The 14,487-nt window shown below is 37.9% G+C and overlaps 1 protein-coding gene across 4 annotated transcripts in view; it reads right to left on the reverse strand.

Annotated features, from left to right (window-relative positions):
* hyd (E3 ubiquitin-protein ligase hyd) overlaps positions 1 to 14,487 on the reverse strand; it is a 544,651-nt gene that overhangs the window by 301,978 nt on the left and 228,186 nt on the right. For all 4 annotated transcript variants that reach the window (XM_067158035.2, XM_067158036.2, XM_067158034.2 and 1 more), the window contains exon 17: positions 10,678 to 10,842. In XM_067158035.2, the coding sequence (XP_067014136.2) occupies positions 10,678 to 10,842 (165 nt within the window). The remainder of the gene's footprint in view (positions 1 to 10,677; positions 10,843 to 14,487) is intronic.

A 14,487-nucleotide genomic window follows, 5' to 3' on the forward strand; every position in this document is an offset into this window, starting at 1 on the left:
ACGCACGGGGAATGTAAGTTGGATGTCCTTCAGGCCAGCAATTTGTTTGTGTTACATTATGAATGATGCAGAAGACAGTATAGTTTTTATTCTGAGCACCTGTGGAATCATAAAAAATTGAGAGTTCTTCAGTGCCTTCATCCATGATATGTGTGATGAAGTGAAACAAGAATGAGTTCACTTCATTCGGGCCTTTTTTTGCAATACATTCTGGATAGATATAAAAAATTGATTGGCCTGTTGCAAGAACATGGATACTGAACGAATACATTGACAGTTGTCGTTTATAATTGTCATTGGTTGCTACATGTGGCAGGGATACATTTTTAGCAAAGTCTATGCAGATAGCCACCTTCTTTTCAGTTTTCCTTGCCAAGAGCTTACTTTTCCTTTTGTGGTCATAAAATGCTTGAGCCTTTTTCTTATGAATGTTCATCTTCGTTAAACGATCAATCTATGTTTGATCATTCGCCATCTTCAGAGTTTTGAGTTTTGCAGTGAATTTATGGCACTCTGCACAAGTGTCTGTTCGAGGATGGCCAAATGAAATATAAAAATTCCTGTTGAAAATCATTCGATATGTGTCATAAGACACAGTCGTGGTATGATGAAGTTCTTTAAAAAGACTGAACATTTTCTTAATGTTTAAATCTCCCGGCAAGTATGTTTTCTTGGAGTCCTTGAGGCTGTAGTGACTCTGATGGCCTCTGAAACTTTTACAGTAAAACCTCGTTAATTCGAAGTCGTTGGGACTAAAAAATCGGACTTCGAATTACGTGATTTCGAATTAACCACCAATTCGCAATTCAGAAGTACCAACCCTTGCCGCATTACGAAATATTCTAAGTCCCGTTACTGCATGCAGTTCACCTTGATTCACAGTTTATGCCTTTCAAATGATATAAAAAAAGAACTATTTCCAAAATGTATCCAAAAAAGGTGCATTTACAGTATTCAAATAATGCACTTTCATATCTCACTGGCAAATATAACCTCATGCAACGGAAAAAAAAAGAGCACGATTCAAAGACGAGGAGAAATCTATTCTGGCTCCCATGTGCAAGTGCTTTATTCATTGGAGATTGGAGTACTATACTGTATGCATTTTAGATGCCTTGTATTGACACAGAAAGTACCCGATGCCCTTAAAATCAAACTTTCCTATGACTCTATCTTTGTACGATTTCCCTCCATGGCACTTCTCTCGTACTTCAGAAATGTAAACACTTGCCGCGTCACAAAGTATTCAAAGACCCATTAATAAATTCAATCCGAAATGTATCCAACAAGGTGAATTTACAATGTTCAAATAATGCACTTGGATAAATCACTGACGAACATAACCTCACGCAACGAAAGAAAAACAATCACACAATTCAAAGACAAGGATAAATTATGCTGCTTCCACCGTGCAAATGCATTATTTTTTGGATATCTGTACTGTTTGCATTTTTAGATGCTTTGTACTGGGATGGAAAGTGTCCGACGCCCTTAAAACATTGTAGCTTATCGAACTTTTCTACGACGAGGGGATAAAGTTTCTCGCTTCCATGTCAACGCACTACAATGACCCCATCCCCGACCCTTGTACGATTCCTGGCTGACACTTTCTCCTTTAAAACCATAAGACCGTTTGGGCTCGCATTAAAATAAAGCAATGCAGTTTCATCGGCAATGACAGTATTGTTTGGTGCCTACGAATTTATTATATGAGCCACGCTTTTTTGTCAACTGTCGGCATCGCCAGTGTTCGCACATTTTGTTTTCCCGCACACTGCCTGTTGCGTGATGTTACGGCGTTCCCTAAAAGGTTGAATACAAAATAATTCCGATTTCATTCAACTTGGCAATCATGAAGCGCGCTGTAGGCCCACCGAAGTGAGTGTAAGTGCGGAAAGCTACCACTCCATGTTCCGAAACACGCGTTCTATTATGACGCGTATAAATTTCGAGTTGAAATTACTCTGTAACATACTATTGTTTTAAAATGTAAAGGCAGTTTCGAATTAAAAGTCTGAATATCGGTAATGGGGCCGACATTGTACTTCGAATTACGAATTATCCGTATTTCGAATTAAACAATTTAAATAACATGCAAAACTGTATCTCATGTTTTCGGGAACGAGAGCTTCTTCGAATTACGTGGGATTTTGAATTAACCGATTTCGAATTATCGAGGTTCTACTGTAATGTGATTCTCAATCATAGTCACAATTGCCTTATCTAATTGTGTTTTGTAGAATGCTTACCCCTTTTATCCACTGGTGCACATCCATGTGATTTCAGACACCTTTCTGCAGATAGTAGAGCTTATTTTTGCTTATCCCATGAATTGCACAAAATGCTTTCGCACATACCTGAACATCCTGAACTGCCAACACCTCTCGACCAATACGCACTCTTTAAGCATAGCTAGCTTTGCGAAACTGAGCAACTTCTTCATCTTTCCGCGGCCTTTTTTTGCACCAGAGGCATAACCGTAATAAACCCTCCCATATACCTATTTTGTTCATTCTGAGACTGTAGACTGTTGAATTGGCATAATATTTCTTTCCTGTCCCCTTCACTCGTGATGTAACAGTCAAATCGTTTACAATGACAAGGGGGGCCAGGTTCAAGGGTAGAAAGTTTCAGTTTCTTGTTCACCTCTGACATCCGTCCAGTAATCTTTAATTTTTTTGCTTCATGTTTTACAAGTTCATCAGCACTGGAAGCCATAACCGCTAACACACACTCGCAACACAGAGCTCACAATATAACCATAAACTCGTGGATGATCAAAACAACACATCAACTAAATTGAGGGAAGCACAGAAAACACAGTCAAGACAGATAGCGCCACGATATTTCCTCTGCCCTCTCGTGGCCAGCTGAGGCATCATTGACTTGCCTGCTTCTTTCCTTTTTGCGCTTGACTTCTCTAGTTCTTTCCCCTTACAGCGAAACTCTGAGTGCTAATTTCTCCTGACTCGCCTGCTTTTTTTCCATTTCAGACCTCTCAATAGATGAGCATGATCACTCTGAAGCGGACTGTAACAATATCTCAATTTCAAGAAAAAAGTGACTTACCTGTTTTTCCCCCCGATCCTTCATATACAGCCAGAGGCAGACTAATGCTACTTGGAAACCTTGAATTTTAAACAACTAACTTGCATTTTTATAAGACATTTTGCATAAAGTATTCCAAATTCTTCACTGAGACAAGGTGACTTCCCTGATCCATTGCAAACTGGAACTGGAGGAGTACTTCAAACAAGGAATCAAATACAAATCTAAATCTGCTGGAAGAATATAATTTATAGTCCACTCATAACCACTGTCATTTTATGGCTCTCATAGTGCAAAATCTGTATATTATAAAAACCTAAAACAACTGCCATAAGTCCGTTCTACTGGACCGATTTGCTTCATATTTTTTCTAAATTTTCTTAGGAATTACATGGAAATGAGGCATCAAGCATTGATAGGTGTGTGTGCCTGTGTGTGTTTAAGCATGTATGTATGTGGTTGTGTGAGTATGTTCCAACACTGTGAAGGAAAGACCTCCTTAGCGCCCCTAGGGTTCGGGGTGGGGGTGGGGGTGGGCGACATGTAAAAATAATCTAGAACTACCAACATTAATTAGTGTTGAATCAAAAGTTTTCTGGGTCATTGAGATGAATAGTGACACTGGAAGCTACTGAAGTCCAAGATCAGCTCCCAGTTGGCAATGAGGTGGGGGTTAGTGAGAAGGGGTGAAAAGGAAAATTTTAAGAATGACCAAGATTAAGGATGTACATGTTCCAGCATAGCTCTCAACCAAACTTTGTATACACGACTTCTTCTTCTTCTTTTATGACCACACAGGATCACTTTAGTCAGTCCGTCGTTCAGGTCTCTCTGAAGGGATTGTTCGGGCTTTGCGGTCTTCCCAGTACTTCTTCAGACGCTCCGATCTTCATGCCCTTTCCTCAGTTGAAAATATGAGTGTTGTCGGGTTGTTTTGTGTAAGGGTAAAGCGGAGTTTGTATTCTTGAGTTTTGTATTAAATTTTATCTTATTTGTGGTGTCTTCTGTTGTAAGGCCTATTTCCTTCAGATCCTCTCTTACTTCTCTGATCCATTTACATCCTGTTGTGGTATTTTTTGAGACGAGATTGTGTTGTACTAGTTGTTTCAGAAGTCTCGAATCCTGCATCCTCATGATATGTCCAATGAATTCCAGTCTCCTCTTACGCATAGTATCTGTAATGGGTTCTAGCTCTTTGTACACGACTTTGTTAGATATTAACCGCCACTGTCCATCTTTCTGGTATTTTTTGTTAATGCAGGTTCTTCCAATCCTCCTTTCAATTTTCTGAAGTCTGTCAGTCTTTGATTGTTTATTCATACGAAAAAGTGCTTCTGCTGCATATGTAGCTTCCAATTTTATACCGTGTTGTAGTGTTTTATTTTTGTATTTATTGATAGACATTTCTTTTTGTAGGTATCCCACGTCAATTTTTGTGCTTTAGCTACTCTATTTGTTCTTGTTTGGATTGAGATTTTTTCATTTAGGTTACGTGTTATTTCTCCAAGATATTTAAATTGAGTTACTATTTTGATTGTATTACCATTTATGGTAACTTCTTTTAGTTGTATTGGTTTTTGGGGCATAATTTCTGTTTTTTCAAATGATATTTTGAGGCAAATTTTATTTGCAATGTTTTGAAGTTCTGACATATGGGTTTTAGCTTCTTTTTTATGTCCACTGCTAGTAATGCTAAATTGTCAGCGAAACTCAGGCAATTTGTTTTGATTTTTCGGCCAATCTTTATTTTGGGGGGACATTTCCTAAACCATTCCCTCATTACCATTTTTAGAGCACAATTAAATAATAGTGGTGAAAGCCCATCTCCCTGTCGTAGTCCAGTTTTAATTTCAAATGTCTCTGATGTTTCATCCCTAAACTTCACTTCTGATTTGGTGTTAGTGGAGTGTCAATTTTATCATGTTTATTAATTTGGGGTGGGTGTAGTCCAAGGTGTCTTAAAATTTTGAACAGAGATTCTCTATGGATGCAATCATAAGCTTTCTTAAAATCTACAAATGTTATCAGCATATCTCTATTTCTTCTCCTGTTATGGTCCATTATCAACTTAAGACTCATGATCTGATCAGGACGTACATGACATACATGACCATTTGAAAAAAAAAAAAAATCACCTGTGGGGATGAAACACTCCAAGGGTGCGGGTAAAGAGGGTGTGACATGTAAAAATAATATTGTGAATGATCAATATTAGTGTCGAATCCATAGTTTCCAGATGTTGTTAAGTCCAAGTTCAATCCCCATCAGCACGGGGGCAAGAAGGGTTGAGAGAGAAATTGAATTGAAGTTATGAACTTGTGTGTATGTTCCAGCTTGAGATCTCAACCATACTTGTCATCCATTACTTACCACACAAAAGAAAAAAAATGCTGTGGGGGTAAGACACTCCTAGCACCACTAGAGGAGGAAGTGGGACGTAAAAACAATAAGAAAAAGCCAATATTAGTGTTGATTCCATACTTTTTGGGTTCACTGAGAAGAAATGCGATATTCTGAATGTGACTTATTTTGGGGGGACATTTCCTAAACCATTCCCTCATTACCATTTTTAGAGCACAATTAAATAATAGTGGTGAAAGCCCATCTCCCTGTCGTAGTCCAGTTTTAATTTCAAATGTCTCTGATGTTTCATCCCTAAACTTCACTTCTGATTTGGTGTTAGTGGAGTGTCAATTTTATCATGTTTATTAATTTGGGGTGGGTGTAGTCCAAGGTGTCTTAACATTTTGAACAGAGATTCTCTATGGATGCAATCATAAGCTTTCTTAAAATCTACAAATGTTATCAGCATATCTCTATTTCTTCTCCTGTTATGGTCCATTATCAACTTAAGACTCATGATCTGATCAGGACGTACATGACATACATGACCATTTGAAAAAAAAAATCACCTGTGGGGATGAAACACTCCAAGGGTGCGGGTAAAGAGGGTGTGACATGTAAAAATAATATTGTGAATGATCAATATTAGTGTCGAATCCATAGTTTCCAGATGTTGTTAAGTCCAAGTTCAATCCCCATCAGCACGGGGGCAAGAAGGGTTGAGAGAGAAATTGAATTGAAGTTATGAACTTGTGTGTATGTTCCAGCTTGAGATCTCAACCATACTTGTCATCCATTACTTACCACACAAAAGAAAAAAAATGCTGTGGGGGTAAGACACTCCTAGCACCACTAGAGGAGGAAGTGGGACGTAAAAACAATAAGAAAAAGCCAATATTAGTGTTGATTCCATACTTTTTGGGTTCACTGAGAAGAAATGCGATATTCTGAATGTGACTTATTTTGGGGGGACATTTCCTAAACCATTCCCTCATTACCATTTTTAGAGCACAATTAAATAATAGTGGTGAAAGCCCATCTCCCTGTCGTAGTCCAGTTTTAATTTCAAATGTCTCTGATGTTTCATCCCTAAACTTCACTTCTGATTTGGTGTTAGTGGAGTGTCAATTTTATCATGTTTATTAATTTGGGGTGGGTGTAGTCCAAGGTGTCTTAAAATTTTGAACAGAGATTCTCTATGGATGCAATCATAAGCTTTCTTAAAATCTACAAATGTTATCAGCATATCTCTATTTCTTCTCCTGTTATGGTCCATTATCAACTTAAGACTCATGATCTGATCAGGACGTACATGACATACATGACCATTTGAAAAAAAAAAAATCACCTGTGGGGATGAAACACTCCAAGGGTGCGGGTAAAGAGGGTGTGACATGTAAAAATAATATTGTGAATGATCAATATTAGTGTCGAATCCATAGTTTCCAGATGTTGTTAAGTCCAAGTTCAATCCCCATCAGCACGGGGGCAAGAAGGGTTGAGAGAGAAATTGAATTGAAGTTATGAACTTGTGTGTATGTTCCAGCTTGAGATCTCAACCATACTTGTCATCCATTACTTACCACACAAAAGAAAAAAAATGCTGTGGGGGTAAGACACTCCTAGCACCACTAGAGGAGGAAGTGGGACGTAAAAACAATAAGAAAAAGCCAATATTAGTGTTGATTCCATACTTTTTGGGTTCACTGAGAAGAAATGCGATATTCTGAATGTGACTTAAGCCGTTGTGGTCTGGGCATTTGTAAGGATTAAGTTTTTTAAATATCTCTGTACCTAGAGGAGCTATTTGCATGATTCTGTTTTCTTTGTGTTTGTTTGAGCATCTGGTAATGAAAAAGTTGATTGTTTCACGTCGGATATAAGTTCCAATGGTATAGTTTTAATTCTTGACCTTAAGTTTAATATAGGCTGAAGATGCCCATAACTAGGATGAAACATGTCCCTAACTGGTGTGTTTAATTTATGTAGAATTTAACCACTGAAAATATATATTTGTATTGAATAGGTGGACGCAATATTTTTAATCATGAAAGAGTTTCCTTATTGTATCTTCAATACGGAACAAAATGAGATTAGTTACTTGTTACTTGTAATTTGCAAGCATTCCCAGATGCTCAGACATAGATGAGAACAACGTAAATGACAGGTTGAAAAATGACTGTAATTCACGTACGGTATAATGATAGATGAATGTTCCTCGGCAGGTAATGACGAGAGTGATGGTGAATTCGAAATGAAACCAGCGCTCCATCAGAAGAAACAATGACTCATGGAGAGGCAACAATGCAACTGGGCAAACTGATGGCCTATTTAGAATCCCAGACTAAAACCATGCCAGCAGAATTGATGTTAATAAAAAGTCTCGTGCAGCGTGCAAAACGCTATACAAATGCAAAACAGAAAAAACTCACACATTATTTTAGTGCATAAAACACAGTCGTAATTTTAAGAGAAGTGTCCTTATTTTTTTGTGCACAACTTATGTTAATAGATTATATAACATGTACCGTTTTTTGTTTTTTTGTTTTCCGGATAATCCGGATTTTCGATAATTTGAAACGGTTACGATGCCACTTAATCCAGATAAAGGAGGTTCTTGCGTACTAATACACACTCGTCAAATATATCGTAATTTCTCTGACTTACACAGGTAATACTGCAATCTGTTAAAATACTCTCGTAACTAATAGATGAAGAAACATGATGCAGCCGTCAGAATGGGTGCATGGTTTGTTCTTGATTTTTAATGAATTGTCAACTCTTTCTATGAGCTCGCAGTGTGACTTGAACATCATTAAAGCTGCTGCTCGCAGTTAGACTGGAATGTGTTAAGTCCAAGTTCAGCCTCCATTGGCATGGGAGGTGAGAAGGGGTGAAAAAGAAAATGTCCAAAATGACCAAGATTAGTGTTGAATCCACTGTTTTCAGGGTCGCAAGGCTGATTGGCAACAGTCCCAATGACAGTTGGAATCGTGCACATCATATGTATAGCACAACATAGGAATACATACAGCATTATGGTAGAAGTCCGTATAGCGAGTACGGCATACAATGAGAACCAAGTTATACTGACAGTTTTTGTCTGTCCCTTCAAAATTCCCATATTAAACAGTGTATTATCCTTCGGTTACAGCGAGAGCCCTATCACTGACACAACCGTTATTACGAGTGATTAAGTGTGTAATACCAATATAAATGGTCCGTTATTGGACATTATAAATTTTCCAGCTAACTCATTCTTGGCTGCCAGCGTTTCGCCCTCGTGTGCTAGGGTGGACTCATCAGTTGGTACCTAGCACACCTACCAATACGCTGGCTAGTGCATACCGTGGAGGCCAACTGATGAGCCCACCCTAGCACACGAGGGCGAAACGCTGGCAACCAAGAACGAGTTAGCTGGAAAATTTATAATGTCCAATAACGAACCATTTATACTGGTATTATAAATTTACTCATTCAGGACAAACATTTCAGATTCCCTATGGGAATCAACATCTATATCATGATTAAGTGTGTGCAAATTTTTTCGTTATCGGTATTTATACATCCAGTGATTATATTGCATGCAATCAATTGTCTTCGGTATCGTTTCCTTGCTATGTCCACTAGAGAGTTCTCTCATCAACATTCGAAGGCGATATACGTGCATCCAATCAAAACGGAAATTAAACTTATAAATAATGATACGAAAGGCAACCAGGCAAAACATAACGCATTCGAAGGCGATGTCTGAGTAGATCAGCAATATCCGTCAACTGCTTTTCCGTAAAGGAAATTAGAAATGAAAGAGGAGAAATGTTTTCGTAAGAAATACATAAGTAACGTGGTGGATAGCAGTTGTTGACTCTTTATAGAGATAAAGGCTAAGTAAACGATCGCTCAATTTTAATACTCTACTCTGAAACTAAGTAAAAATGTGATGCACCTCAAGAAGGCAGAGTACATTACTGATTTCAGAGAATAGTTTATATTTTTTCGCATCTAGATAAATGTCGGAAAGACAGCTTTCCATGTAAATTAAGGACGTTATCATTTCTTTCTGCCTTTGCTGCGGGACCTAGTGTTTACAGTGCACCAAGTCTTAGGCTAGAGCAACTTTGTTACTTTCATTGATCTGTCTCTGTCTTACCCTTGGCTTTGACAATATGAAAGTGACTGAGGTATGAGCGATGCTAGTAATGCCAGTCCTTATGCAGCCAGTCCCTGCTATGAATGGTGTGAAAATGTTGCTCATAGGGTCGGTTGGTGCATGCCTTTCAGTGGGCTTGGCAGACTGATATGTAATAACTTCTGGCTCGGCGAGGAAAGCAACGGGAAACTACCTCACTCCTCATTTCCCTAGTACTCCTCTTCAGTGATGCCTAGGCCATCTATGACAGCTGATGGCGGAGCTGTTGAGGATCCAACCAGCCTTAGGGCTGATGACTGAACATGCACATACACCATTTCTTTATGTGCCCTTGAAATATGTACTCATGATACGTATAAGGTTAGTTTAGGTGATACTGTTTGAAAAAGAAAACTGGAACATTTGCCACGAAGGCCTCTGGAGTGATGCTGTAATTTTGTCAGAATGAAATTAAACACACACTTCACATAGAATCGGATTTCAAAAAATAACCAAGAAGAGTAAGCCGTAGTGTGGACATTATTCGCTTAAACACAAGTTTTGTTCAAACCGATTGCTGTTTCATATGGATTTTGTTGTGTATGGGTTTTATTCCTGACATACGAAAAACTGGATATAATGGCAATCTGTTATAGTGAATAAATTTTTCACCATTATGAATTCCCGCTATATTGGACTTCTACTGCATTTATTTGCAAGCATCAGCTACTTCCCAAACAATCAGGGCTGCCACAAGGATGAGGTTCAACACAAAACAAAATAATTAAAATTTAGAATTCAACACATACCAACTCTAGAACTACAGAATACATTGCAAAACATCTATCATCACAATAAAGAACTCTACAAAAATTCACTTCACACATAATTAAAAGGTGATACTAATCTTAAAAGTGAATATTCAAAATGGCTGGGTACTACAACTAGTTTGCGTGCGATTCCTTTTCTAATTTAGCAAAGTGTGCTTAAGGTGATATTCAAGATACCTAGAAGTTTTTCAGGATAGAAGAGATCAGGAGTGAAGACCTCTCTCCCCAAAAGAATTTGCTTTTAAAAAAATCTGAGCGTAATACAAGTAATGCTAAATGGCAAATGAACTTCTATGAGATTTTGTAAGTACGTACAGTATAACTCACCGCTGGCTGTAGGCTTGTTGTTTGGTGTGCTTGATGCTGCAAGGCCCATGAGACTATCCTCATCCCCTGATGTAGGATCAAATGTCTCTGGTGGCCAGCTCAGAGTGGGAATGGCCTCTTCTGCTATAGGCTGATGACCACTTCCATCCACTGCCATCTCTCGTTCTGCAAAAATAAATACAACTTTAAAGTAATTCCTTAAGGAGTTGCATCGACTAGGAAAATTATCAATGACTTATAAACATCTGCTCTTTCAGACATTCCAACTTTTGTGACTGGCATTTTGAATGAGGGTTATTATCGTATAGGCTTTACTCAAGAATGTGCAGTGTTCTTCCTATGTATGACCTCCCCATACTGGAAGGATAAGACAATATATACCCCAGCCTTTTTTTTGTGTGAGCGCACATTCCCGGTTGACCTCATACATGTCTGATGTTACAGTCGTACTTCAGCTATTCACAAGTGTTTCTGCATTTTGTTCTTTGATCCAGAAAACTCACCACAATGTATCTGTCATAGTTATAATTCGGCACAAGTAACATTTCATAGAAATGATGTTTCGTCGTACAATTACAATTTGTCACAGTTGATGTATTATCAGTTTTAACCAGAGTTTGTCAAAATTTCACCATAGACAGTTCAATATTGGCTTAGTAATTTTTCATTATTTTATTTATATTAATTTTATATTTATACTATTTATATTTATATTATTTATATTTATATTTATATAATTATTTGACAAAATAATTAATTTAACGTACCAAAGAATGATAAAGTATCCAGGACACAAACATCTGCCTCACAGTCAAGAAAAACTTGAAAAATTTTCAGCACCATAAAGGGCACGAATATTGGAACACAAAGAAGTACTGGGTGGAGTGCAAGGTCCAAACAGCCCCTTCAAAGAGATCTGGATGATGGACTGCTAGTGATCCTGACTGCATAGTCATAAAATTGAAAGAACAAAGAAGAATATACTGTACACTAGTTTCAACAAGTACATAAATCCTACGTATGTAATTTTCAGTACTGGTAGTTCTTCCACTGTAAATTTGCAGTATTTTCTCAATTATGCGTGATGAAATTAGATGCACATAAACCTAAAGGAATGCCGTAAACTTATATAGTATGGTTTCGCATTTACCAGGCATAGAATTGTGAAAATTACAATAGTCCGGGGTTGTGATTTATGCGACAAGTTTAATTCACTGCCAACAGTACCATACAATGAGAATAGGATCATAAAGGTACATTAAGATCATTCTAACCATACTCTGCGGAAGAACTAAACCAAAAGAATGTATGATGTTCATGAGGAGAAAGAAGTACCAGTACTTCCAGAAAATTACTTTCCTCTATTCTTCAAAATATCTTGTGTTATGAATTAAATGTGACCAACTGTAACAATAACAGAAAAATGGAGAATTTCCTAAATCCAACTCATAGGAGTTAACTCAGTCAGCTTGTTAAGTTCAAAGACTGTTTCAAAACAGACCACAACTTTAATAATAAATTTCAGGAACCTAGAAGTATCCTACCTAATAAACTAGCAAAGGAGTCTAGGGTTCTCACTGAAGAAAAATTCAACAGCAATGATCATTGTTCGGAAAATTTTCCTTAAAAATCACTTTGTAGTCTTGCACATGTGGGAATTATGGGTCTGTGCCCAAGGCTACTAAATTACACTACAAAAACATTTAAAAAAACCAAGGCACATGCTCTTCAACCAGATGACCCTGTACGTAGGTCCACAGGAGTCTGAAATAGGTATACAACCAACAAATGTTAAACCTGACTTTGTATATATGAAGTGCTCCATCATGCAAAAATCTGTGTATACAGGGTCTTTCTTATAAACCCAGACCATTCAGCAGTGTTTCTACTCTCCTAGACCTAAGCAGCTGCATGGGAGGCGGGCGCATAGTTCTTGACCTTGTTAGGAGTGTGCACATGTTCGACCTACCAATAACCAGTCTGAATCTGAACTCTTAACAGGGTGAGACAACTTTGTATTTTCGTATGTAAAAGTAATTTTAAATACCAGTTGGCTCGACGGGTGTTCAGCAATTTCCTGGTGAACTGCCACCTTCCTGAGCACAGATTCACAACGTGAACTAGCTCAGTGCACAATAAAACACATGCGAGCACACAAACAGGAAAAGCTAGACATCATTGGTGTAAATTTTGAATGGTCACCAATTATATCACTCACAAAATTAGCACAAAATAGAGGTTTTAGTTTCTTCTGCACAAAGAGCTACACACCAAACGGTACAAGTTTACACGGGCCCATTGTTTAAAACCTGCTGATCCAGCCACAAGAATGAGAAATTGTAAGTGGTATCTCACATCACTGAATGGTCGTTTATTCGACCTCTTTTCGGATGAGGCCTGGTTTCATCTAACATCGTGTGAACAGTAATAACTCTCACTATTGGTGTGCAGAAAATCCTAATGGTGTTTTTGAAGTCCCTCATTATGAAGGATGATGCTTCCAGCATCTTTTATAAGGTATAAAATTTATGTAAGATTGTATACATGCTTAAAGCAGAGCGGCTGTGCAGCTGAGGCAGCTGCTGTAACGAAGAGTGCAAACACTGTGTGCTCGGTCTGGGTTTTATAAGAGAGACCCTGCCATGTGTATTTACGGGTGAAAGAATCATACAACAGTTGATTCTGTTATTAATATGAATACCATCCATCCCTAATTTCTCAGAGAATTAATCGACTTTGCACTTTTACCAAGAGAACTCTGCCACTGCTCACGTTGAAAATAATTCCATGAGAGAAATTCACAACATGTTTCTACGGAACAGAGTTGTTATTGTACCGGGAGGTACACCTCAACCCCGTGCATTTAAATGAATCACCTTGAAGAACGCTACTTATCACATAAAAATTGAAACAACTAATGCAAGCAGTTGATCAACAGATATCACTATTAAAATGATGAAGTAATGTGTTATTTCAAAGTTCCCTAAACTGACTATTTTTTTATTTTATCAAAGTTTAGAACAGCTATTTCTAGAAGTTGGGAATTTTCTCCATAGATGTCTCTATTTAAGAACTTATGTGCAAAGTGGAATAACTTGAAATTTAAAGAAATTTTGTGGTTATAGGTTTTCTGAACTGAATTGACTTTCTTCGTTTTTGATACTTTAAGGTTTGCAACACTTCTTACTCATCCCACCAGCTTTGGAGTCTGGCCAATCAGAAATTTTGTGTATATTTTTCTGCCACCAATCATAGGCTTCTTAACTTTTGACTGTCCAATAAAAATGAGAGAGTGTGTCTGGTTTTAGTCCAGAGCCTTCTCGAACCTTCCTTTCGGGTATAAAAGCTGACACTTTTTCGAGTGAACTTGTCTTAATGATCATCGTGCAGGCAGAACATCAGCTAAGGTAATGACCACCATTCTTCTATCTCAGTAGTTATCTCCGCAAGCTGACTCAAGGGGAAGGTTCCAATCTTTAACTATGTAACAGTCCACCTCCCAAAATGTAAACTTTTCTTTCTTCTCATGTAAAAGTTCGAGTAAATCAAGAGTACTTAACTGAAATTCGGGAATAGAGAGTGCGACACCCTCTCGAGTTCCCTATCAAGTTGTATTTGAGGTGACTATGTTTTTGTAACTGTTTTCTATCTGTAACCTTGTAACTTAGCTTGTCCATCTAGTCACCTTAGTAGTATGGGATTAGCATCTGCATCGTCGGGCCACTAACCGAAGTAGGTTTTAATCTACGATTTCAAGGAGCGCAAGTTTCAGCCACCATACATTTTTATTTTTGGGCTAGTAACTTTAAC

Source organism: Anabrus simplex, chromosome 14, assembly GCF_040414725.1.
Source record: "Anabrus simplex isolate iqAnaSimp1 chromosome 14, ASM4041472v1, whole genome shotgun sequence".
In the NCBI taxonomy this organism is placed as follows: Eukaryota; Metazoa; Arthropoda; class Insecta; order Orthoptera; family Tettigoniidae; genus Anabrus; species Anabrus simplex.